Source organism: Meles meles, chromosome 7, assembly GCF_922984935.1.
Source record: "Meles meles chromosome 7, mMelMel3.1 paternal haplotype, whole genome shotgun sequence".
NCBI lineage: Eukaryota > Metazoa > Chordata > Mammalia > Carnivora > Mustelidae > Meles > Meles meles.
In genome coordinates, this window is record NC_060072.1 from 55,578,466 (window position 1) to 55,603,685 (window position 25,220).

A 25,220-nucleotide genomic window follows, 5' to 3' on the forward strand; every position below is an offset into this window, starting at 1 on the left:
TCTTCCAGAGCAGTTATGTGATGCATTCGAGAATCTCGTTAACCCTTCCACCTCAATCCCTATATCTGTCAACTAGGGTTTGTACTAGCTGTGGTGACGTGACTCTTAGGGGTGTAATTGAAGGGCTTTTGGTAATTGAAGAGTATCTTGGTAAAGAGCTTTAGCAGGCTCAAGATTTCTACTAATTCAGGGTTCTAAGATTTTATTAAGAAGTCGGCTGCTCAAGCGATTTCTTCAAATTATAATCGGTGATAGTTTGTGTACAAAAATAAAGACTAACCACTAGTAGCAAGGTTACTTTGGGGGGAAGATGGGGTCCACTCACCCCTTTAGAGTGGCACAAATGCAGCCCTGACTGCCATCATGGGGACCGTGCCCCTCACCTGGGGAGAAGAGGCTCCCCATTCTCCAAGCTATTTGATGCACATTCATTCTTGAGCAAGAAATGGGTCTGGGGTCTGGGCACGTAAAGACAGACTTTACTCTGCAGGCCAGAAGTGGAATGGGTTTTCATTCCTTCTTGCTTTTCCTTCATTAACCTTGTCTTGCTGCTCCTGCGTACTTCAAGTGTCGTTGGTGCTGAGAACACAGGCTCCATGTGGAGCTCCAGAAAATGAAGCCGAACAGCCTTCCTGATGGTGGGTTTACGGGAAAACTCCGGAGGCAGTTGGGAGAGAAGAGGAACCAGCGTGGGCACACCTGTCTGGGGCCCTGGTTCCCATGTAGGTTGGGTAGTCGTCAGTCAGGAACTTCCTGAATTATACTGATAATCTCCATTTTATAGTTAAAGGCAGAACAGTAGAAACTTACTTAGGAGGGAAGGACAATTAGCAGATTGGTTAATAAGATTTCTCTTTTTTAAAAGATTTTATTTATTTATTTGAGAAAGAGAGAGAGCTAGAATGAACTGGTGAGAGGGACAGAGGCAGAGGGAGAAGCAGGCTCCCTGCAGAACAGAGAGCCTGTTGCGGGACCAATCCCAGGACTCTGGGACCATGACCTGAGCTGAAGGCAGATGCTTAGCTAACTGAGCCACTCAGGTGCCCCAGAATTTTTTTTTTCCTTCTTGAAGCTTCTCCAGATAATTCTCCTGTGCAGCCAAGGTTTAGAATGCCTGATGTAGAATGTGTGTTTCCTCAATTGTTAACTGATCCTGAGTCCCTGAAGTATATGGAAATTGAGACATATTTTTCATATACTGTGGAGCCCTAATAGTTTTAATGAAGGCATGGATCTTATTAAAATAAATTGTTAGTCTGAACAACAGGGCTACAAGAATGTAGCACAGGACTTTCCTTATTTCAAGCTGTTTAATATTCTGATAATCACTGCTGTCATCTCTGACACACAGAAATCCGTTGTCAGAAACAAAACTCCTTGGTCTTTCTAACCATGACCACAGCGAAGGAAAAGATGCCTTTTCTGAGTTCTTATCAGAAGTCTCATGTCTAAGAATCAGGGAATTTTTAAGGTTTTTGATAAGCATGGGTAGCAGAGGTAGAAGATACTTGCCATGAGGGTTATTACTTCTGGAAAAGTGTTCCTGAAAGAGGAAACACAGGTGTGTGACACACCGTGATCAGTATTCAGGGTTGTTTATATGTTACTTTTTTAAAGGTGTAGAGGCAGGAGGGGGATGGGAGATCAATTCAGCCCTAATTCCTCAGTTAGTTCTAGAGTGAGGTCATGTCAAGCTTGTCTTCGTTTTAATTAAGTTCTTTTGTTACCATATAAAGGCAGGTTTAATTCTTTTTTTTTTTTTTTTAAGATTTTATTTATTTATTTGACAGAGAGAGAGATCACAAGTAGGCAGAGAGAGGCGGCCAGGCAGGTGGCAGGGAAGCAGACTCCCTGCTGAGCAGAGAGCCCGATGCGGGGCTTGATCCCAGGACCCTGAGATCATGACCTGAGCCGAAGGCAGAGGCTTAACCCACTGAACCATCCAGGCGCCCTGGTGGCAGGTTTAATTCTTAAAGCATACACAAAAAGTAGTGCTTTATTTGGGACTTCTCAAATTCCCTGTCATAACAAAGCCTTGCATTTATAGAGAGCCTTTGTTTGAAGAAACTCATAATATTTTACAAGCTTCATCTCATTTATCCTTAAAATAATGTTTTGTGACAGTAAAGGTTGAGTATGGGTATGCCAGTCTCTCAGACAGCAACGCTGAGGAGAGGTTGACTTCTTTCTTTTACGCTGCTTTTTAAATATGGGGCTCTTACGACGTTCTCTTGAGATTATTTTGGAGGTAAACGTTTTCCAGAGATATAAATCTTTTCCAGATCTAATTTGCGCTTGTTACTCTAGGTATAGTTTACAGGGCCTTTTCTATTTATATTTATGTCTCTGCCTGAGGCAGCCCGGGAATTATCTGATCTGTGGAGAGCAAGGGAATTTGTTCAGTCTGACCATGGTAGGGGCTGGGACCCCAGGCTTCTCCCTTACAGACTGAGCCATGGTGGGGTGCGGGTGCCTCCTGGTTCGCTGGAAAGGGACCAGATCCAGCAAGGAAGTTGTTGGACTTCATTTATTCAGCGTTTCTCTGGATTACTGTCATCTGAATGAGAATGTAAATCTTGCTCTTGTATCCAGTCTTTTAAAACCTAATGTTTCTGAGGGTAAAAAAAGGCTTTTTCATTTTTAAGAAGGTCTGAGTTGCCCCCCTCCCCCACCCTTCAGCTACCCCCAGCAGACAGCTAGGGTTGTGGGTTCAGGCCATAGCTTCTCTCTCTCTCCCTCCCTCTCTCTTCCTTTTATGAGACTTCCAAGATCCAGCCATTCAAGAAAGAAGTGAAGATGAGCAAAGCCCAGAGTGGTGCTCCGACACAGAGAAGAAGGCTGCCTGGGGGAGCAGTAAAGGGTTTATGAGGCACGAGGCAGCAGGTGGGAGGGGAGGAGGGACAAACGGTTAACACACAGGTTTGAAGCAACAACCTGTGCATTAACCGCATATTCTGCCTCTGGGCTCTGCACAAGTCTGACCCGCCATCTTTCTTGGCACAGGTCTTCAGGTCCCATGACCGCAGGGGACTGGGCTCCCATCCCAGGGGCACCATGAGGGCTCTGGGAGAGCAGTCACATGGCAGGTGGAACATGGCTGGAAGGTATCTCTCCTTTGGGGGGAGGAATTGCGAAGCCCTACCTAATGGCGCCCTTGATACAACTAAATAGCAGCTCTCTCAGTTCATTACCCGTTAGCCCCAGGCAGGGACATCGCATTTTGGCTAATCATAATAGCCAAATCATTAAGGGGAAATGGCATTAATGGAGGAGAAAGCAGCTAATCAAGAGCCGAACTTGGCCACTTCGTTGTGCCCACGATATAAGCTGCTGTGAATTTAAGTACCTCTTTCTTTCGCTGTTAAAATTAGTTAGGAAGAAAGGATTTAGTGATCCTCTTTTCAAAAGGTGAATCCGAAGCTGGGCATTTCCCGGTAAATCCAACAGCAAGACTTGATTTTTCGCAGAGATCACACCTGCTGGTTGTGTAGAAATGAAGTCACACCACTTTTCTTACACTGGATCAACCCACTGTCAGTAGGACATGCCCCTTTGTGGGGTTTCTAGGAGTGATGATGTATGTACATTGGTGAGCTCACCTAATCTCTGCTCAGAGTGAACACCGTCATCTCCATCACGGCAAGGACTGGGCGAGGGGGCAGTCGGGGGGCCACGGAGTACACACGTTTAATTTTCCCATCCAGGTCAAAAGTCTGCCACCTCACCTGCATCAGCACTGGGTTCCAGCCAAGTGAGCCAAGCATCCTTTAAGCATAGACCTCCCTGGAAACCACAACCTGGCATGCGTAGGAATCACAGCTTGAGCTACTGCTTATGATTCATGTCAGAAATACTTAAGAAATTCAGGGGAAAGAAATTCATACCATCTCAGGGTTGGAAAGGATCTTAATTAAAATGTTTTAAATTGGAACAACAAAGAAATCTATGTGAGGGTTTTTTGTTTTTTTGTTTTTGCTTTGGTGCTTGTCTTAAAGGGGTGGCTCCTAGTTCTAGACACTAGTGCTGTTTCTAATAATATTTGGCAGAACCCTTGAATCCTGTGAGGGGATTTGGGGAGTTCTGATGGGGAAAGGAGGGGACTGTGGTGGTCAGGCTTTGTCTAGATCAGTTCTACCCACACTGTAATTAATAAGCTCTGATTCACCAGGGCATATAAGATCATTGGGGACAGCATCTTGGAGTCCTAAGGCATCTTCCAGTTCTCCTTGAGTTCCTTCCCAGTGCAGGAACCCTTTGTACAGCCACCTTCAAGCCTTGGCTTCATCTGGCTTGAGGGGGAACACTATGCCTTGTACATATGTCTAGCACACCGGTGTATGTGGCTTGCCCTTCCCTCTGAGATGCTGGGGGAAGCCCTATCTCTGCCTCGAGCTAGTCCTTCCCATACTTGAAGACCTCTAGAAGGACCCTTTAAATCTTTTCTTCCCCACAGGCCACATGGATCCCTAGCGCCTTTATCTATTCCTCACGTGAGAGAATGGAGTCTGTCTCTTCAGACTGTTGGAGAAGTGTCATGGGACTGTGGCCACTCCGGTTTCTGGAGACAGACTCAGCTCCTTCTTGGTATTCTCACCCTAGGATGAATAAATGTTGACAGGGCCTTTCCTCCTCACCACTCCTGTGCGACCCACCTGTTCCTTTAGATTTGCTGCTCACTAGATAAATGGAAAGCAGTTGAGTAAGGAAATGTGTTTTGTTGTTGCTAAAGAAAATCTTAGAGATAAAAGTAACATCCTTTTACTCAAAAATGACCTCAGCTGAGATTTCTAAGCCATCATATGCATAAGTAATCTGCAAAAGCCTTGGTGGCCCTGTAGATTGTGTCCCACAAGTAATACCCGGATGAATCCTAATGGCTCCCTCTGCTCAGGGGCCTGAGAACTTCTCTCTTATGTCATGTTTCATCCCTTCCTCAGCTAAATGCATTTAGCTCCCTCCATCTGTGCTCCCATAGGATAAGTAACAGGCTTCAGAAAGCCAGCATCCTGGCTTAGGTGGCTCTGTGGAGTGTGGGAACCCCACACGATCCTGTGAAGAGTAGAGACACAAAGCGATGGAATCTTCCAGAGCTGCAATAACTCTTATGACCTTGGACTTCTCTCTGCAATGACTCTTACGACCTTGGGATTCTCTCTGGGGGTTCTAGAAGGTCTTACGACCTTCTCTCTGGGGATTCCCCCTAAGTTGTAGAGCTACCACGGATGGGCTGGTGCTACTTAAATGTCGTATCTTATTTCTCCTCTTTATACCAGCCGTACTGTCTCATGAGCTGGAGACTTCAACAGGATTGCTGAACCCCTGCGATCTCCAGGTCAGGTTCCTTGTGTGGAATGGCGATGATCGTGCCTTCCTGGCAGGGTTATTATGAGTCTAAAATAGAGGCTTCATGGCAAGCACGTTCCAAGTGTTCCCTGAGTGTTAGCTCCCCTTCCTGATGGTTCTAGTGACTGTATCTTCCAACTAAGATTGGTACATATGTTCTGAGGGGTGTAAGTATTTATTATGAGGGCCCATGTACATGTATGGGTAAAGTGGTACAGGCTTTTAAATATTGGGACTGTCTTGGAAATTTGAGGACTTGATGGTGGCAGAATTTATGATGCCTAGTACAGGTGTTGGCTGCTAGTGCATGCCTGATGAATGCCGAAGTATTCATAACAACCATGGAGGAATAAAACACCCTCGTGATCTTCTACAGCAATGTTTGACTATGGGGCCCATTGCTCACGCCTCTTTTCATTCACTTTGCTGTGCACAGAGAACAGAGTTCTGGGCAAAGGGAAGACTTAAGATGCTGTAACTAGGGGCGCCTGGGTGGCTCAGTGGGTTAAGCCTCTGCCTTCGGCTTAGGTCATGGTCTCAGGGTCCTGGGATCGAGCCCCACATCGGGCTCTCTGCTCAGCGGGGAGCCTGCTTCCCCCCTCTCTCTGCCTGCCTCTCTCCCTACTTGTGATCTCTGTCTGTCAAATAAATAAAATCTTAAAAAAAAAAAGAGATGCTGTAACTAATCGTGTCTGATTGACAGACACGATATGCCATCTTCTGATTTTAGGCTGGGAAGGTGAGGAAGGGGGCTATTTCCATTGTAAATACACAGGAATCTGCATATTTCAGGTCCTGAACCTATCTGCTTGGATGTCCAAAGCAAGAGCCTTTTGTAGACCCATGAAGCCAGGCTCCTAGGAAGATCTCCCCATCGGTGTGTGTGTGGTTTGTTGGAGACACCCTCCCACACCCCGTCCAAGGGCTGAATGGGTATCTGGGCAACAAGAACAGAGCCACAGGGACTAGGAGTGCAGCTCCACGTTTCCTAATTTGCAAGGGTATCCCCACTGTTTTCCCCCATGAAATGACTGCAAGCACGTTAAAAGCCAAAGACGGATCGGGCTGTACAAATCCAGCGACCCAGCACCCAGAGGGATGTTTCTCTCAGGAAAGGAGCTAGACACCAGGAGGAGGGCCTGCTCGGGCCACTGGGATAGATGTCTCTCGGAGCCTCTGAGAGACTCTCCTTCAGAGTTCTGAAGTGGATCCCCAAGTAGATCCCAGACCCTAAGGCATACTGCTTCCTTCTGGAGAAAGGCCAAAGCCGCCGTGGCCTGTGCTGTGGGTACAGTGTGTATATAGCAAAGCAGACTGGTGTTTGCATCTTTCCCCAAGTTCTCTAAGCTGATCTCGCTACCTTTGGGGGTGAACAAAATAGTCAGCAGTTTTTCAAGTGAAAGAAATTGGCGCTCGAGAGTGTGTTAGTTCAGGTTCTTGTGCACGTCTGTTTGCATCCACCGAACTAAAAACCTCGAAAACTGTGCCGCTTCAGTTTCTGTCTTGCTCAGTTTTGGGGTGACATACGGATTTCGCTGGTTAGTGAAAACTTATTTAATAAAAGCTCTAGCCCCTTGCATCATTTTGCAGCCAGAAGAGTGGACTTAAATAATTGTGCATTCCGACTTCAGTTTAGCAAAGCTTGGTAAGTCACTTCCTACAGAAGACATGTCTTCTCTTCCGTCTGTAGAAGACAAACTGTGGTGACAAGCATCAGCTTTCCCCGGCAGCTCTCCTGAAAACCTGCAGGGTAAAAAAGAGCTCTTTCTCTCCAAAGCTTGAGTATTACCAGCATGCCCACTGCACCTTGGGCCCCTTCTGTTTGCCATCTTGGCGGAGGTGTCAGTTTCAGTGCAGCAAAGAGGCACCACTAAGTGTAGCAGATGAAAGGGCACCTGTAGAATTTTTACCCTAATTTCCTGAGAGATGGTCTCCCTGTCTGTTTTCGTGGCACTCTTCCTCCTCAGGACTGTACATGAGCCTCAGAAACCATCCTTGGGATCATCTGGCATTCCGAGTGGGGCTGGGGGCTATGCTGGGAAAACAGTGCCTAAATCCAGGACATCTCTGCTTTAGAGGAATCTTTAAAATGACTTGTAAACCGTCTTTTTGCAAGTACAACCAGACTTTGCTTCTGTTTCTCTCAGTTCCAGAAACACGGGCTCTAAGTGTCTCAACCCTTCAGTCTCTTTAAAGAACTAATGGTGTAAAAACAAATGTGTAAATGCACCAGGGGGATCCCAGTGATTTATAGAGGCTCTGTATTGAATAATTTTGAAAAGGGAAGATGTTTTTGGTAATAAGAATATTCATTTTCTGACTCTTTTATTCTGTGATATGTAACCATGGGGTGGGGAGGAGGGGAGAGGAAAATACCATTCTTCTATGGAGCATAAAATCTTTAAGCTCATTTTATGTGCTAGTCGCAGGCTCGTAAGCACTTGATTTAAAAATGAGCAGAATCCAATGGGTACCCTTCACTGGCCCTTCATGGTTTGGGGGAGGAAGGAGGACAGGCAATAAACCTCATTTTGGTTCAGGTAATTCAATGCTTGCAGCAACTCTACTCCGTCTTCCATTTAAAGTTAAAAAAAAAAAAAAAGAAAAGCTTTCTATAATGGTTAGTGAAATTTACATTTCATCCCTTGCCTAAAACTATTTTTAGCCTTATTTTCTCTTTTCAGAGCTTTGTGCTGCTCCCCCCCCCTTAGATATTACAATTGGTCTCAGAAATGGCGATGCTTCGCTTTTGTTTTGTAGGTTGGTTTGATAGGTTGTGTCTGCAAATTTGAAAGAAGCACATTTTATTTTATTATTTTATTTTTTTAGCATCTAAACAATAATGTAACCACATCACGGCCTTTTCAGTCACATCATTGACCTCTGCCAGCAGTTTATCCCCCTACAACACTTGAATTCATTAATATCGCTGTCTGTAGCATTTTAATTTAATTAGAGCAGTGGTTATAATCCTCTTGGGAAAGTCGTTATCCCCTCTGTACTGTTAAAATAAAACACCTCTGGTTTTCATCCGACTGACAATTTGCTTTTGAGGTGAATGAGCTGTAAGCGGGTGCTCCTGCTTCCCTTTGCTGGGGGTTGGACCCCAGAAGCAATTGTGAGGATAAAGAGGTTTCCTGCATTTGAGAAATTGGATGTTGCCCTCCTTGAGCCTCTCTGTGTAGATGTTTCCATCTGAGATAGTGTTTGTTTCCTATTTCTAATTGCTGATGGTCTGTTAAGTGCCTGGTTATAGGAATAGATGAAACAATGTGAACTATGTGAGTCTCCCTAGAAATTAACAAAAAGAGAGACAAAGGGAGATAAGCCTGCGGTGTGGGATTCCCGGCCGGGATTCCCAGGCATGTGTTTTGTTCCGTTTAGGAAAGGAGCCCATGTCCTGCATGGTGTCCTTTCTGCGGTCCCCCGAATGCTCTCCTGGCTGTGTGTAATGGCTGTTAGCATATTGCTCACGGTCCTAGAAGTGCATTTCGCTTTTCCCCCTCTTAGACTACCCCCTCTTCTGCTACTACTGACAAATCTCTTCATGGAACCTTTAAAAAGAGCTTCCCATCCCAAGCTTATTATGGTGTTGCATGGAATGTTGCTGAGTAGAAACTCTTCCAGAACGAGAATCTAGAATCTGTCTCCATCTAGAATTGTTTGGACATGGGGGTGAAATGGACAGGGGGGATTCTCCTGAGAAAGGACAGTGAAATGAAGGGACGGTGGTGATAATTTAGCAAGTCAGAATATATACGTTTTAAAGGTGATACCTAGCTTGACTCTTACCAGTAGGCTAGAGGTGGATTTTCCAGGAAACAAAGTAAAATTCGTTTGGGGGGCTGGGTTTCTTCCATTTTTGTCCTCTATGGACTTGGTCAGGGGCGAGGGAGCTGGGATGACGAGGCCTGTCCCAGGGACCAGTTGCAGGATCTGGTGAGTCTCTCCTTGCTTTGAGAGACAGCCATCATATTATGAAATGCCATCTCTTTCTTTCTCGCACTTGTGCCATGCCATTTGAAAACTCTTTGGCTGCACTATGTTTTCTTCATCAACAGTTTCACTTCTGCAAAAACCCTAACAAAACAAAGCTATTTCTGGGAATAAAGTTAACGGCAGATAAGATATCTAGACATATATTGGGACTGTTTTCTCTCTCTCTCTCTCTCTCTCTCTCTTTTCGAGAGTGAAGTGTGTGGAGAATTTGTTAAACTAGAAAAACAGACTGTGTTTGGAATGCTTAAAAAGCCCATCTCACTTTGAAAAACCCCCAAACAGATTTTGTATGTTTCCCATAGGTGTGTTGATGTCTTTGCCTTTTTCACCCCAAAAACCCCGAGCCAAATGCCAAAAAGTATAACTCCTCCTTAAGCTAGAGGTGCTCAAAATATGTGTGATTGATAAAATTCCAGAAAAATAAAGTTGAAGCTTTTGCCCCGGGTGACCTTTCACTGGCCATCTTGATTGATACAGCAATGAAATCTAGGATGTGTGTGCCTGCCTTTAATTAAGAAATTCATGAGGAGAGTTTAGGATGTATGTTTAAACGGAAATATTCCAAATGCCCTAGTTGCTGGCAGAGGATGCCTCAGGGAAGGTCTAGCGATTCCATTCGGAAATTACAGAAATATGTATATATTCATTTAAAATCGAAACTTCCTACCACAACCACCAAACTTTCCAGGCTCTGAGCAGAAGAGAAGCTTTAATTTGGTTATAGAGCCAGGGGGACTCCCCTGCTTCCCTTTGCACATTTGATGAAATATAAAATGTTAGAGAACCATCTTTCCAAAACATAAACACCCCCTTTGCTTTATTTTCATCTGCGATTTTTCTTTTGCTCTAGCTTTTTATATTCATAATGGTATCTTACTGGTCTTTTTCCCCCAATTAATTTTTGGCCCTTGTATGTCCCACATTACTTTGCCCAGCTGAACCACAGAAAGCATGGAAGTTCCGTTTATTTATGTATAGACTTTAAGTCAAAGTAATTGATCTAAGATGCAAATTGCACTGCTCTTCTCGCTAAACATAATAGTTGGTTCCTTGCCATTATTCGCTATGTTTTAACTTAAAGCCTGGTAATAATCCTTCCCATCCCTTCCAGTTGTTTTAATTGCTCCAACAAACACTGTCTGTTTGAATTTAAACAGTATATCTGCAGAATTAAGTCCCCCTCCCCCCTTTCCTTGTCAGTTGAGTCAGGATCTTCAGTGAAGCAGTACTTGCCTTAAATGCAGAGTGTTCTTGAAGGAGCTCTGAAATACTTCAGAAGGAAGGGAAGTATCAATTCTGAGTTGGAGAATGAAGGGACAAGAGATGCCATTACGGTTGCAGATAATTCCCTGCTATGAAGGAAGAAATTAAACTGGGTATTTTTGGTTTATAATGAGGTAGGTGGACCAGAGAAGAATCTTGCTTGTAGATTTATGAACTAAATGTAGAACTTACAAGCCATCACTTTGAGCTCACCTCTCATTGGGTCTGAGTACAAAATCATATTTGTATTAGAAGCTGGGGATGTTGCCAGAGAAGAGGAAACGTGGTTTTAATGTAGGGTGACATTAATTATGGGACTTGGACAAGTAATTTTTGAGAGCATAGTCTTTAAAGCCGTTCTCTTGGATATGCTGTTTCATTTCCTCCACCTCGTCTCTCTCCTCTGCACTTGAACAAATCACTAGTGCGGAGAGGGGGAAATGGACACCTCTTGACCCCAGTCCAAAGGAGAAGCCCTATGTTCAGCCTTTCCAGAGCCTTGTTAGAAATCCCAAATGCTGGAGCTCTGAAAGACAACTAAGTATATGGAGTGGCTGGAGAGGGGTGAGAAGGATTGCTGTGAAGCCTGGGCCACCCCCTCCTCAAATGCCCCCTTTGCTCCCCACCCCTCTACTTGTTTTCACACCCAAGTCAGTTCGAAGCCTTCATTGTCTTCTTCCCCCTCCTCTCTTCCTGCCCTTCTTTTTAACAGCAGGAACGAATTTCATATACACCTCCCGAGAGCCCGGTGCCGAGTTACGCTTCCTCGACTCCGCTTCATGTTCCAGTGCCCCGAGCGCTCAGGATGGAGGACGACTCGATCCGCCTGCCCGCGCACCTGCGTGAGTGTCTGTCCGCGCGTGCGCGGGGGTGGGAGGACGGATGCCCAATGCCACCGCCAGAAGGATGGACTGACAGGGGAAGGACTGACTGTGCGACTGTGCGGGGGCGTGGGGGGGCGTGGGACTTGGGGCTGGAGAGGGGCAAGCTCTGAGACTATCACTCGGGGTCCACTTTGTGAAGCCGCTTAGCAGCCCATTGAGAAGCTTGAAACTCCTGTCCCCTGTTGCCGCATTACCCCCAACATCTGGAAATATGTACTGTATGGCAGAATCCACTAAATCTCTTAAGAGGCAAAGGGAACTTTGGGGGGAAGTTTTTCTGTCTCCCTAGGTTCACACTTAACTCCTCTTTTTAGTATGTTCATGGGCCCAAAATTTGGGGCAGTTCCTGAGTCAGACTCCATCCCTGCTTTGCTTTTAGGCTGTGTTCTTCCTTTCTTTACAGAGCCTGCCGCTCTCCTCCATGCATACTGGCTGCTTTTCTTTCCCTCATTTTACTGCCTGGATATGGCCTTCCTGTTCTGTCCTTTCATCTTCTCCCCTCTCCTGTTCTCTTGCGCCAGCCTTGGCTTTGCGGCTCTGGTCAGTTTGCGCTCTTTCCACCTTTCTCTCTTAGATCGCCTCTGTCCCTTGCCCCCTCCTAACTCCCCGTCTCAGTCCTTAACTGCAGCTTGGCAGAGCACCAGGGCCAACCCACTTGTGATCTCAGGGCTAGCCTCCAAAGCAGCCGACACCTGTCATTTCCTTTTTGTCTTTCTTTCCTGTGCTGCCACCCAGCCTAGATGGCACAGCATGATGGGGCAGCTGGGGAGAATGAGTCACCTGATTCCCACCCGGATCTCAGTGGCCAAGAAAATGCCAGGTTTTCTGACTTGAATGTTGTCCCGAGGGTGCAGGTCCAGGTTGTAGAAGACACAGGGGGTCACCTTGGCCCTTCCTTGGCTGATTCCTCATACTTTAGCAGTGACACGGTTGTGCTTGCTCTGTCTTTCTGGCATGGGGACGCTCCCCAGGATATTTGCTGCCTCTTATTCCATCCCTCCTCAGAAGCCAGAAGGTAGCTTGCTGAAAGTGGAGAATGAAAAGAGACAGGATGTAGGCTCCTCTTTGTTCGCCGTGTAAGAATTCAGGGAATCAGGTGACTGTGTTGCTGGGAAATCCTAAGGGGAATATTGCTGGCTTATCCCTTCTCCTCCAGTGAGGAGGGTAGGTGGGCTTGCCGGGAGGAGCTGAGTGCCACGAGAACCCTTCCGTCCCCTCCTGCAGCTTCAGGCGCTATTTACAAAGCTATTACAAGTGACAGTCCGCACATTCCACCTTCACTCGTGCAAGGAGATAAAGGACAGAGCACCACTCTCCCACCTTCTCCACAATGAATTTTTGAAGGTGAGATTGGGACTGTAGCCGTGCCATGCCAGGATCATGATGGCGGGCACTGTTGTCCTTGGTAAACCGGAGCGTTGGGGTGCCAGAGGAGTAGACGGGACTGGAAAAGAAACCAGAGTCAGGTAATAGCATCCTTTCCCCCAGAGGCTGTCCTGTGACCAGTACATTCACTTCAGGAATAATCACTTCCAAATCGAACACGTTCATGCCATGCAGGCAGAACACCCCTGCCATCTACTCTCCTTCATTTATTTACTCCACGAATAGGTGTTGATCGTCTGTGCTGCATTGGACACTCTTGTGGGTGCTGGGAATACCGAAGCGAACAAAGCAGACCAAACTCCTTGCTCTTACAGAGTTTAAAGTCAAGTAAAGGGGAAAAAAAAATGTGTGAACACTTGTCCTGAACAGAGATTTCTCTCATATCTTTTTAATGCCTTTATTTTGAGACATCCCCCACCCCCAAGGAGGCCCTGACTCTTGATTTGCCTCTGGATGCCTTTATTTTTGGAAGCCCTTTTACCACAGGACTGCCTCCCCATAGGTAGTCACTGTGGCAGAAGAAATGGAGAAACACACCAAACTAGCTAGTCTGAAGATCTTCATTCCTAATTAGTTCTACTCTTAAACTAGCTGGTTGACTGTGAGTCAGTCATCATACTACCCAGTTTCCCTACCATACAGTGTTGTGCTGCGACAGGAGAATGTTTAATGGCCCTCTTCACTTTAAACTGTCATGAGCTCACTTAGGGAGTCCTTCTCCGTACTTGGAACTGTCTCCCATGCCAGCACTGTTTCTGAAGTAAACGGTTTCCTCATGGGCCTCAGCTGGGCTGCCTACCCCTGCTTTGCAGGCCCTGGTCCAGGCACTGTGTGGAGTCCTTTATGTAAATTATTTTATTTCATTCTCCCAGCGGTACATGTAAGGTAGATATTCTTTTACTATTTGGGCCACATATAAGGAATTTAGGGCTTAGAGAATTTAAGGAACCTACCAAGGTCACACAGTTAATAAAGGGTACAGTCGGGATTCAAACTCCATTCTGACTCCAGAGCCTACGCTCTTGTCTATTATGCCACTATGTAAGTGTGTTTAATAAATACTTTTTGGATAGAAGGATGAACTCAGGGTTGACACTTTGATGGTATTCACTGATGTGGCTGTAGTGGCGGAAATGGTTTATGGCTGGAATCTTCTAACTGGTCAGTGGGTTGTGGAATAGTTTGCTTATGTCCCTCAGACGTTTGGATGGATGGATGGATGGATGGATGGATGGATGGATGGATTCCCACATATATAATGATCAAGTACAGGACTGCAGCGAATCCCTGCCGCCCTTAGAATATAATCAGGTGTTAGAGTATGGATTCAGGTCAGGGCAATGCCTTCTCTCCAGCAGCCTGACTTTGAGCGCCGTTGGTCCTGACATCTGGACTGAATCCTCTGAAAACGGAGGCTCCCAGGCTCTTGCTGTCTGTCCTCAGCTGGGGCTTTCCACATGCGGCCAAGCTGCCCTCCTCCTCCTCGGATTCCAGGATTTAGCTGCCTATTGAGCTGTTTGAGAAACATTTCACGCAGCCCCCCAGGATGGTTGAGGCTGCGCCATATACTTGGAAGATGCATCCCAGCTGGGTTTCCAAACCAAAAAGAAAATAAATATTCTAACAAGGGAATTGGGTTATTGCTGTTTTAATCTGGGATTCCAGACAATTCCCAATGGAATGCTCATGGAAAGTACGGGGAAGAATCTGGAAGCCAAGACAGCAGCAGGACATTTATGGTATTGCTAGGTCGAAAGCATTTTTAGCTGCTTGTTTTAAAGGGATACTCTCCAGACTGGTGTGCCTCAAAGTCGCTTCTTTCCAAACCATTTGTCCTCCTTGATCTCCAGATAAACCTTCTTCCTTAACTCTTTTTCTCTTTTCGTTCTTAAGTCAAAATATATCCTTTCCTGGTTGGAGGGAAGGCAGGGCCCATAATAGTGAAGATTCTCATACTGAGGGTTTCTCACCTTTTTATTCTGAAGACAGAGTGTGACAAATTAGCAAGCTACCGAGAAGTAGAAACTAATGCCTCTCCTTCTCTGTGCCTGTGATAAAAACAAAGTGGTAAATGGAGCAAAGTGTTAAGTGGTGATTATAGAGGACTTACTAGGACTGGGTGGGGTAGTCCAGGCCTGGGAAAGGAGGAGAGCCAAGGGGAGAAGGGCCAGCCCCACGCCATTCTGGCCTGGCCTCCTCGCTGCCCACACGTGCAGGCCAGGCCCCGTCAGCAGTCCTGCAGTGGGTCTCTGGAACCTACCTGTTTCACTAGGAGAGCAGACACCATATACTTATGGAGAAGATAGAAAGGGCTTCTTCTTTATATCCTTTTCTCCTTCTGCAAAGGGTACTGACTTCTTTTTAAGCTTGAGGGTAGAAGAACTAAAGTATAACAATTAGAGCAGGTAGGTGGGAGACACAAAGTTCTAGTCCTTAATGGGAACAAAGCCTCTCACTGTACCTTGAAAGCACTTAAAGGACCAAAGACCCCAGATCGTGCCAAGAGGAGCTCCCTCTTAATTCTCCAGCCAGTGAAGGCTTTTGCCTCATTCTCACGAGGGTCCTCATGATGTGACGGGGAGGTCCATCCATCCTACCTTCCTTCCATCCTTCCTTTTTAAAGATTTTTCATTTATTTATTCGAGAGAGAGAAGAGCATGAGCAGAGAGAGGGGCAGAGGGAGAAGTAGACCCCTAGCTGAGCAGGGAACCCGACACAGGACTCAATCCCAGGACCCTGAGATCTTGACCTGAGCTGAAGGCAGTTGCTTAACTGATGGAGCCACCTGGGCGCCCCTGGCCAGGAGACTTTTCTAATTTGTCTGCCCAAAGACCACCTTCTCGTAAATTCCTGGGGAAGCTGTGTGTGGCGAGAGGGCCGCCGTGGGTACCTCACGAGGTGGTATCAACCCCGTGAAACACACAGCCTCTGACAGCGCTGCTCAGGGCTGCCCATCTGATCATAGTAAGTGTGCTTCAGACTTATTTAGGCAGAATTTAAATCACTAAGTGTCTTTTCTTTATTTTAAATTCCTTCTCACATGGTCACTTCAGATGTAGCCGATGGAGTCACCTCTAATCACAGGTTGACGGTGTCGCTTTGCCCAGAGACGCGGCATTCTGCGGTGCCGGTTGGGCCTTCTAACCCCCCGTGAACTGATATTTAAAAATCAGATCCCAGGACTCATTCATCATATTTAATAGGGTTACAGTTTATGATGTTGCGGGTTAATAAATAGCCATAATAGCCACTCAGTTTTCTAGAATCGGAACACCAGAAATAGTCCCTTGGCTCTACTTCCCTTCCTTGTGAATCTTTCAAAATTCTTACGTTACTACTCCTACTTGTGTGTGTTTAATAATTTAATTTAATGCCTTCCTTTGGAAACGTTACCTCGCAGCTCACCCACTTGGTGATTTTGCCTTCTCAGCAGAGTAACTGAGTTGAAGACAGTCACGTGGCAAGCCAGGCTATATTAGAACCAGGGTAGTGAAAAGAGATGCAGTGCCTCACTTTCCTAATTAGCTCGAGCAACCCACCATTTTATATACTTGCAAGTTAATTTTGTTCCCTGGGAAGAGGCAAAAATGGGAATTAAACATAATCGTATTTTGTATTTTATATTGTTACAAGCTTCAGCATGTGCTCCTATATATTATCTCATTTAGTCATGCGACAGTCCTTGAAGCTGGTGTTACGAAGTCTGTTTTATTGATGAGATGACTGTGGTTCCGATAGGCCCCCTGATTCCCCGATTGTCCAGATTCACCCAAGCCTGTGAAGAGTCGAATGCGGTGTCTACTTTGGAAGTCACCACTGACACTTCTTGGGAGAACGCATAATGACAGAGTCTTGTGGCCTTGGAAGTAGCGGCCGCCCTGACTTTGGAGTCGGCCCGGCCATGGATGCAGGGACCGGGAGTCCTTTGGCTCTGGTCGTGCACTTGGCCATTCATTTGAGCTGAACCTCAACGGGTCGGCTTCCACCAGGAACCAGAGGCGGTCACTATGAATAAGTCACTCTGGTCTTCCCCACGCATCTCTACTGTTCCTCTCTCTTCCCTCTCATGAGCTCAGGTTGACATTCAGTTTCTGTCTGCAAACAGAGGGGTAGAGCTGGCCATGAAGGCCTCAGAGGTCCAGCTCCAGGAGTGGGGCTCAGCCATGTCCCCACATCCCCTGGCATTTCACCAGGAGTGACCTGGGAACAGGTCCTCCTGCTTTTTTTGTCTTTCCAAATGAAAAGGGCTTGTAGTAGGAAGGACTGGGGTTCATACAGACCTACCTGAGTGGGTTTGCATTCCAGGGCTTCCTCTTTCATTTACAAAGATGATTTAACTTCTCTAAAACTCACATGGTCTAATACACTTACTCATAAGGGTTCGCAGTAAGGATCAGAGTAGCACCTCGCACAGTGCCTAGCAAACAGTGGCCAGCAACTCACTAGATCTCTTTCAGTTTCCAAAGTTGATAAATAGCCTGGGTAGGGGGTGGTTCCTCATTTTCAAGGGCAAAGAGAAGCATGTATGTCCTTGTTGGTTTCACTAAAGAAAGGGCTAGACTTTTGTCTACACGGCATTGAGGCTGATTTCCCTAAGTCACCCTGGAAATGAGTTGTTAGATAAATCCTCTAAAAACACCATGATTTCTGGGAGCTCAGTTCTCCTCTCGGGCACTTTCCTACCCGCCGCTCTCTGTACCTCTGTCTGGCATGGTTTTCTTCACTGGCCTTGCCGGAATCTGTAAGTCTCCTTCGTGAGCCTTCCCTACTCTTCTTCTCAAACCTAGCAAGTCCTCCCCTGTCCTCTGTTGTTATCAGTATTCCAAAAATGGCCTCCCCTTGCACAGCTGCCTGTGACGTGTCATGCCGTCACCAGCAGAGTTGAGGCAAGGACATGGGGAAGATTTAATTCTCAGTCAGCATCTGACAGAGTAGTAAGGACTTCTAACAAAGATGGCCAGCCACCCGCATTTTAGATGTTGTTTCCCTTAAGCCTTCCTTTAGGGTGCCTCCACTTTTCCACACTCAAATGCCTGAAGGCTTTCTACTTTTCCAGCAGCACACAGCGGCCCTCTCAGAGCCCTGCTTAGCTGCTTCAAACAGCTTGAGGAGAAAAAACAGCCCGCCACAGAACAGCCAGGATGCTTTGGAAGGGAAATTTCCTTTTTGGGCTTGCAGTCTGAAAGAATTTCCGATGCAGGCAGACGTTAATTCCTAGCGCCATGCTTCCTGATAAGGAAGCAGCTTCAATAAATGCAGCTATTTTTAGAGGTCCTTTTTTTTTTCTTTTTTAAATATATAACCAGAGGTCTATTGACCTTTTCTTTCACTTTGCATTTCATGCCCTGCGCTCCGTGTACATTTAAGGCAGTTCCTCCCGCAGAAGCTCTGACAAAGCGCCTTGATCCTGGAGGGGTGGGGAAGGGAGGGCTCTCCATGTCCTTGGAATTCGGAAGTTGATGTTTGGAAGCTTTTGGCAGTTGGTGGTCCCTCCCTGGTGCCGTGGGTTATTGAGGCGACCCCAGAGACGCCCCATGCTATTCTAGACCCAATATGGAGAGATGATGACGGATTAAGCCAGGCAGACATCTAGAAGTAAGAGCCCATGAGAACCAGTCAGTCCTCTGAATGGAGACTTGAACAACAGGAAATAAATGATACTCCCATTTCTTCTGTCTCCTCTCAACTGTCTCCCCTCGTACTTCCCAACCATCAGGAGCTCCGTGGTCTTTCTCTTGGCATGTTAGGGCCCCTGTCCATAGTTCCATGGCCAACTTGATGTATGGCTACACAATCCTTACAGACAGACATGAGGAAGATTCAGTGTGATGTTGGCTTGAAATGGCTTTCCTAGGTTACTCCTCTTGTCCTCTTCATTATCACAAAACATTTTTTGGGTTGAGTCTATACAAATAGGATAAAATTTCCATTCTCGGGTAACAGGTATTTTCTCCCATTTTGCTTCATGCCTAAGTTAAATCTTATCTGCAGCCCAGGCTCTTGGGATTTCTGACAGGATTGACTTTAACCACCTCATCTTCATGTTTTTCTGGAGGTGAAAGTTGCCACGGACATCTGGGTGTTACTGAGTTCACTGTTAACATAGGGGGATCCTGGGTCAGTTGCCTGAACCGTCCACATGTGTTCTGGGGCTTCTTCCTTCTGTTCCCTTCTGAAGCAAGGTAGAGCAGAGTTTGAGAGATGGAAACTGTCCCTGGCTCTGGCCACGTGCTGTCTGTAAATTCCCAAGAATAATTAGTTACCCTGCCCTGATAGTTCCTACTTCCATCTCGGGTAGGTGGATTAAACTCCATTCCTTTGAAATTAGACTCTATTTCTGTTTCCTCTAGATCATGGATAGAAATAGCCTCAAATGGAGCTATAGGATTTCAGTAATAGAAATGCAGATTGCAGATCTAGGTCCTGGATAAAGAGCTGGAGATGTGTGGTGGCTGCAGATGAGATGCCTGGAAGCAAAAGACTAACCCAGGTGGGGCTGTGCAGGAAAGGCTTCATTTCAGCAATTCAAGAGGGCTGGATTCTTTGCTCTGGGGTGGGAGCATGAGCTGACATGGTTCACTGAGAAGGGTGAAGGTTTCTAACAATCAGAAGACAAAAAGGCACCCAGGTGAGTCTTGAAGGTCTTGGAATAGTAATATCTTAAGAAAAATTACAGGAGTAGCAGGTGATCTATGTAGTAGCTCCCTCTCAGAAGTCACAATATTAAGATTTAATCACCCATTTGTTTTCCAGGAGTGGCTTATCTTTGCCATTGAGTTTCTCTTTTTGTGGTCATACCCCATTTGCCAGTTTGCTTCTCCTTAGGAGCCATTCTGAGGCCACCTGTGGATAAGATGCCACTCTAAAAGGATTTCTGGGGCAGTAATGTATGCCCCAGAGAAGGGGAGAAGGCATCACTGTCACTGCTGTTCATTGAGCACTTTCTAGGCGCCAGGACCTCTCCGTATGTTACTCTGAATGATCTCTAACAGTGTAAGGTAGATTATGTCTGTATCTGTAGCTGAGGCTCAGGGTGGTAAATCACTTGCCGAAGGTCACACAGAGAGAAGGTGAAGGGGCCATGATTTGAATCCAGATCGAAGCCCAAAGCTTAGGCTTTTTGTCACTTCACTTGGTTGCTTCTTCATTAGGAGCTGATAGAAGTTATGATTAGAACCTGTTGGTTAGGGCATCTAGGTGGCTCAGTTGGTTAAGCAACTGCCTTCGGCTCAGGTCATGATCTCAGGGTCTCTGGATCAAGTCCCACATCAGGCTTCCAACTCTATGGCGAGTCTGCTTTTCCCTCTGACCTTCTCCCCTCTCATGCTCTCTCTCACTGTCTCTCTCTCAAATAAATAAATAAAATCTTTAAATAAATCTTTTTAAAAATAAATCTTTAGATAAATCTTTTTTAAAACCTTTAAATAAAATCTTTAAATGAATAAATAAAATCTTAAAAAAAAAAGCTGTTGGTTAGAAGGAGAAAATCCAAGCTAACAGCTTGATTTTTTTTTTAATTCAAAGGAAGTTTTTTATAAATTATAGACAAGGAGGGACAAAGGGATAGAATGAGGGACATAAACTAAATTATGTTGTAAAGTAGCAGAAGAAAAATTTTCAGATTCAGTCCTCTATGCAGATGGTTATTTGTAGTATATTTTCAGGTACCTCTATAAGTTCTGGAATGTTAGACACAAAACTAAGTGAAAAAGAGATGATCCACCTCCCAGATGATTAAAACAGCAGGAAAGGTGATGTGCTCAGAGATTATATTAATGAGTTCACGAAATAAAGTTTTTCACTTCCTAATTCTTTCTGTTAGTCTGACATGGTTCAGAAAAATTGTATGATATCTCAGTGCCTCAGTTTACCAACATGGCGTATGTTCCAGGAAAGTCTACCACAGGGTAATACAGTGGAGAGTGCACTTGTCCGGGGTCGGTCCTCTGAGCATTGGCACACCGTGCTCCCTGCAGGAGGCGGGGGTCATCCCAAATAATCTGTTCTTTCTCCCAGGATTGTAGTTTCTTTGTACATAAAGCAAAGTAGCCTGAGTATATGATTCCCCTGGTCCTTCACAGCCCAAACATTTTATTTGTTCTCTGATTACAGAAGAGAAATGCAAGGGAGATTAGCAGTGGAGCATTATCTATAAATGCTAAGTATTGTGATCATTCACTTAACTTTGAGAACTCAACATCAAATTTTAGTTTGATGGTGGTATTTCGGTGACACAGGAAACTGTTCCCTGCTTTAGCTGTGATTGTCTTGTGAAGATGCCCTCTTGCAAGGAAATATGGAAATTCTCAACACCTGGTACTATGGGACACTTACCCCCATTGCCCATGGTCACGATCAGGTATGGAGGCAGATCCCCAGCAGATTTTCTGAAGGCTGTTGCAGCCACTCGCCCTTTACATGGGGGTCCCAGGAACCTTCTCTCTGATCTCAGGCCTGCTCCCTATTTCTCATAGCCCTGAGAACTGTGAGTTGGCTCTTTGCCCAGTGTATTATGCACAGGTGTGGCTTCTGGTAACTACCTACTTGACCCCAACTGCACCATTTGTGGGAATCCCCTCTGCAACTTGAGGCACGTTTGCCTTTCCTGTAACCTGTGAAAATGGCAATCTGCATTTTGCGCCCTCTGTAGATGCCCACTGGCTTTCAGCTTGACAAAGCCGGCTGATCTGCATGGACAGGGCCACGCTGTCCTCCTCCTTCGGCCAGCCTCCTAGCACATGCACAATTAATACTGCATTAATTAATTACGGGGGGAAAAAAGCACAGTTGGCAAGGGAATGAAGGCTTTCAGCTTCTAAAGTGAAGGCTTTGATGCTGAGCTTTAAAGTACATTTCCAACCGCCCAGCCAGCAAAGAGAATCAGTGACACTTAACACCATCCCATGGGCATGAAGACTCACACCCAAGAAACTGTTTCTAAATAGGGGCCCTGAACTCCTTACTCAGAGCGTCTACTTAACTGCCCCAGGCTCTGAAGAAGGGGTATAGGATCTAGGAGAGAAGAATGGCCCAAGGCATCAGTAATTCCTGAGCAAAGCTGATGAGTGGTTTTATTTTGCCTCCTTAAGGAGCTCTCAGGTCACCAACATTAGGAACTCATTGTCAAGAAATAAATACGAGCAGATGACGTGGTACCAGCCCTCTTGAGGAAATAAAATGACTCTTTCTTCTTCCTCCTCTTATGCCTTACTTGAGGAAGTCACCCAAAGGCGGGGCGAGTTCACAGACCTGTTTTTCTGATGGGGCGGAAGGTTCCTCTGTCTTGGGCAGATTTTCCTACTACAAGTGGGGGAGAAGAAAAAAATGGTTTCTTTTCTTTCTCATTCTGATTTCTTCCACACCGGCGTTCTCATAGTTCTGACTCCCACACTTACCCTTTTCACTTCTTGTGCAAGCTGGTGGTGAAGCCCTCTCACGAAATCCCCACCCTAGACGGATAGTTCTCGTTCCCCTATTTACAGCTATGTGTCAGGCGTTTTGCGCAGCGCTCTGGCTGCCTTTAAAATTTGGCCATGAATCAAATATTCACCCAGATATTTGGGATTTTATTTAAAGGTCTTTTAGAAACACAAAAGCAGAAATTCCCTGAGAGAGAGAGATTCCTCGCTCGAGAGCCACGGGTTATAAATGTCCTTTTAAACTACATTTTAGTTCTCTGATCATGCTGAGAGGAACTTCAGAGGCCCACAGAAATCTAAACAGATGTAAAATTTGTTTGGACCTTGTAAAAGGGAAAATTTTTTTCTTTCGATTCTTAGGCAAAGAAAAATTTTACCTCAGAGGAATTCAAATGAGCGTGTGTGTATATGTATATTTGGTTCATATTGTTTCATAACTATTATTCCAGAGATCTGCCTCACAGAGCTTCTGGGGTGATTCCTATTACTCAAAGTGATCCAGGGCAAGAACGTGAAGAAATATGACTGGTTTTCGTAGCACTGACATTGTATATGTCGCTGTGTAGCAGTCTCCTCCTGTCTCCTACTTTTTCGCTTGCTAAAGGAGTATTGTGAGTCAGAGAGTGGCTGGCCTTCTAAACTCTTTACTGTCCCAATGATGCTACTGGGGCTCTAAGACAGAGGGTTTATAGTTGTGAACTGGGCCAGTGTTATGCTTTGACAGAGGATATTGGGTCACCCAGGTGCAGTGATTTAAGAGGGCAATGAGCTACCATGATGTCTGAAGTTCCACTGTTAAGATACATTCCTTTTGGATTGGGCATTATTTCCACCAAGCTCTACTTTTTTTTTGAAGTTGGTAGGAGAATAGTTAGTACCTTGGAGAGTGATAATTAACTCCTTAAGTCCCTGATATCTTAAGGAAAATTAGTTTATCAGGTCTCTTGAGTCTTTTGAAATAGAAGAACCACACCCGGCATGGAGGTCAAGGGAGGGTGTAGAGTTAGGAAAAACTCCATAATTTTGCTTGGGGCTGGCCTTCTCCATGGAGAAGACTGATGTAAAATTGGGTGGAAAATCCAGGCCCCTGGCTTTAGACAAAACATTGTGAACCTGGACCTCTGAGACCAAGATGAGTAATCTGATATTTACCATGTCTGGCTGTTGGTCTCAAGGCATTGCCAGAGTCGTTATTGACTGAACCAAGTTTGACCTCCTTTGGCATATGGTCGCCTTGAGAACATGCAAGTTGTCTTCATTGCCTTGAGAGAACGAGAGAATTTCTAATCTGAATACTGAAGACTTTCAGCCATTCTTAACCAAAATGTCTTTGCCTCTGAAGTGACTGAGTGTTTGATTGTAACACCAACACCATGCTTCTATTATAAAGGGCCTGTTAATCCAAGTCTCAAGTTGAAGTGGTCAGGAAAATCTTGACTTGCGGAGAGTTTAAAGGAGCTAGCCAGAGGTGCGTGGCTTATTTAAGGAGTGGGCGTGTGGAATTTGGGAGGAAGATCCTTCGTCTGTGTATGGAGTGATAACTACCATTTATTGAGTGCTTATGGATGGCACTTCTCACATGTATTTTATCATTTAATCCTCATGACAGCCCCAGAGGCGAGTTTTATTATCCCCACTTCACTGATGAAAAGTCAGGTTGAAGGAGGTTAAGGAACTTGGCCCGAGTCACAGAGCTGGTAGTTGGCAGAGCAGGCTCCTCAGACTCCAATCTACACACTCCCTCCCAAATATAGGCCTATTCCCTAGACCATTCTCTTTAAGAACATGAAAAATAACGTTGGGTCCCCCTATGAGATTCAACTGGTTAAAACCTCATGAATTTTAGAAAAATAGAATAACTCACTAACATAAAATTAAAAATCCACTCCACAGAAAATATCTACTACAACCCCAGTACCTCACCTCAGGGTTAGTATATTCAGATTTCAGGGAACTATATGATTCTCACTAATCCCTTAAATATCGCTCTGTTTCCTGGTAAACAATATCCCTTACAGAGTCCTGGCACAGGAATAGCGTAATAAGATCAGATTCTGTCTCTCTGCCATTCTAATGCAGTCAAATCCACAGGACCCGGGGCTGTCTCAGTCCCTCATCTGTCTGTGTCTCTCTTTGTCCCTGCTCTCCGGGTTCAAAGTTCAATGCCACTCCCTCTTTTTGTGCTTTAGGTCTCTGTGTTATTTCCTTTATACACAAACAGTTTTTTTCCTTTTAATCAAGTGATTTGAAATGGAAAATTAAAAACTTAACTACGTGTCTGGCAGTTTCCTGCTAATATGCCTCTCTGCTAAGAAGCTTCAGAAAATACTATATATTATTATTCACTTCACAGCTGCTCCGGGCACTCACCCACTTAGTCATTCACAGTATGTCTGAGAGATTAGTTTTACAAGGCTGTGGTTTGAGATATTTTTCCCGTCCATGTTTTCCTTAAAATACTCACTGGGGGAAGTTTGGGCAGAAAAAAAAAAACTACTACCCTTGATAAAAGGGAATTTGGTAACATACGTGCTTTAGAAGCTCTAACAGACTCTTTTATTTTCTTGCACCCTCTTCCTTTGAAATACTGCAGTCTTTCGGTGACAGGTCTCAAGTCAGTGTGTGGGACCATGAGAAAACAAGAGTAAGTGTTTTGCTTCAGTGTGGTTGTAAGCCTCCTGTTTTGGTGTGAGAGAATCACTATTTTGATTTCAGGCAAAGGTAGTAAATTATGCCACAATAATACTGCTTCATCTTAAAGGCCAGATCTGATTTTTTTTTTTTTAAACTATTTAAACCCCGAAAGACAGGGAATTTTGCCCGTTTTGTATACTGTTTTCTCCCAGGCACCTAGAACAGTACCTGGCACATAGTAGGCCCACAAGGGAAAATAATCTGGGCCTTCGCTTAGTAAGAACGGCTATGG

General features: G+C 45.3%; 1 protein-coding gene across 4 annotated transcripts in view; it reads left to right on the top strand.

Annotated features, from left to right (window-relative positions):
• The window catches only part of ETV6 (ETS variant transcription factor 6), a 233,283-nt gene that overhangs the window by 79,579 nt on the left and 128,484 nt on the right, over window positions 1-25,220 (top strand). For 2 of the 4 annotated variants that reach the window (XM_046011136.1, XM_046011133.1), the window contains exon 2: window positions 11,318-11,447. In XM_046011136.1, the coding sequence (XP_045867092.1) occupies window positions 11,318-11,447 (130 nt within the window). The remainder of the gene's footprint in view (window positions 1-11,317; window positions 11,448-25,220) is intronic. The other 2 variants (XM_046011134.1, XM_046011135.1) reach the window with 1 other exon arrangement.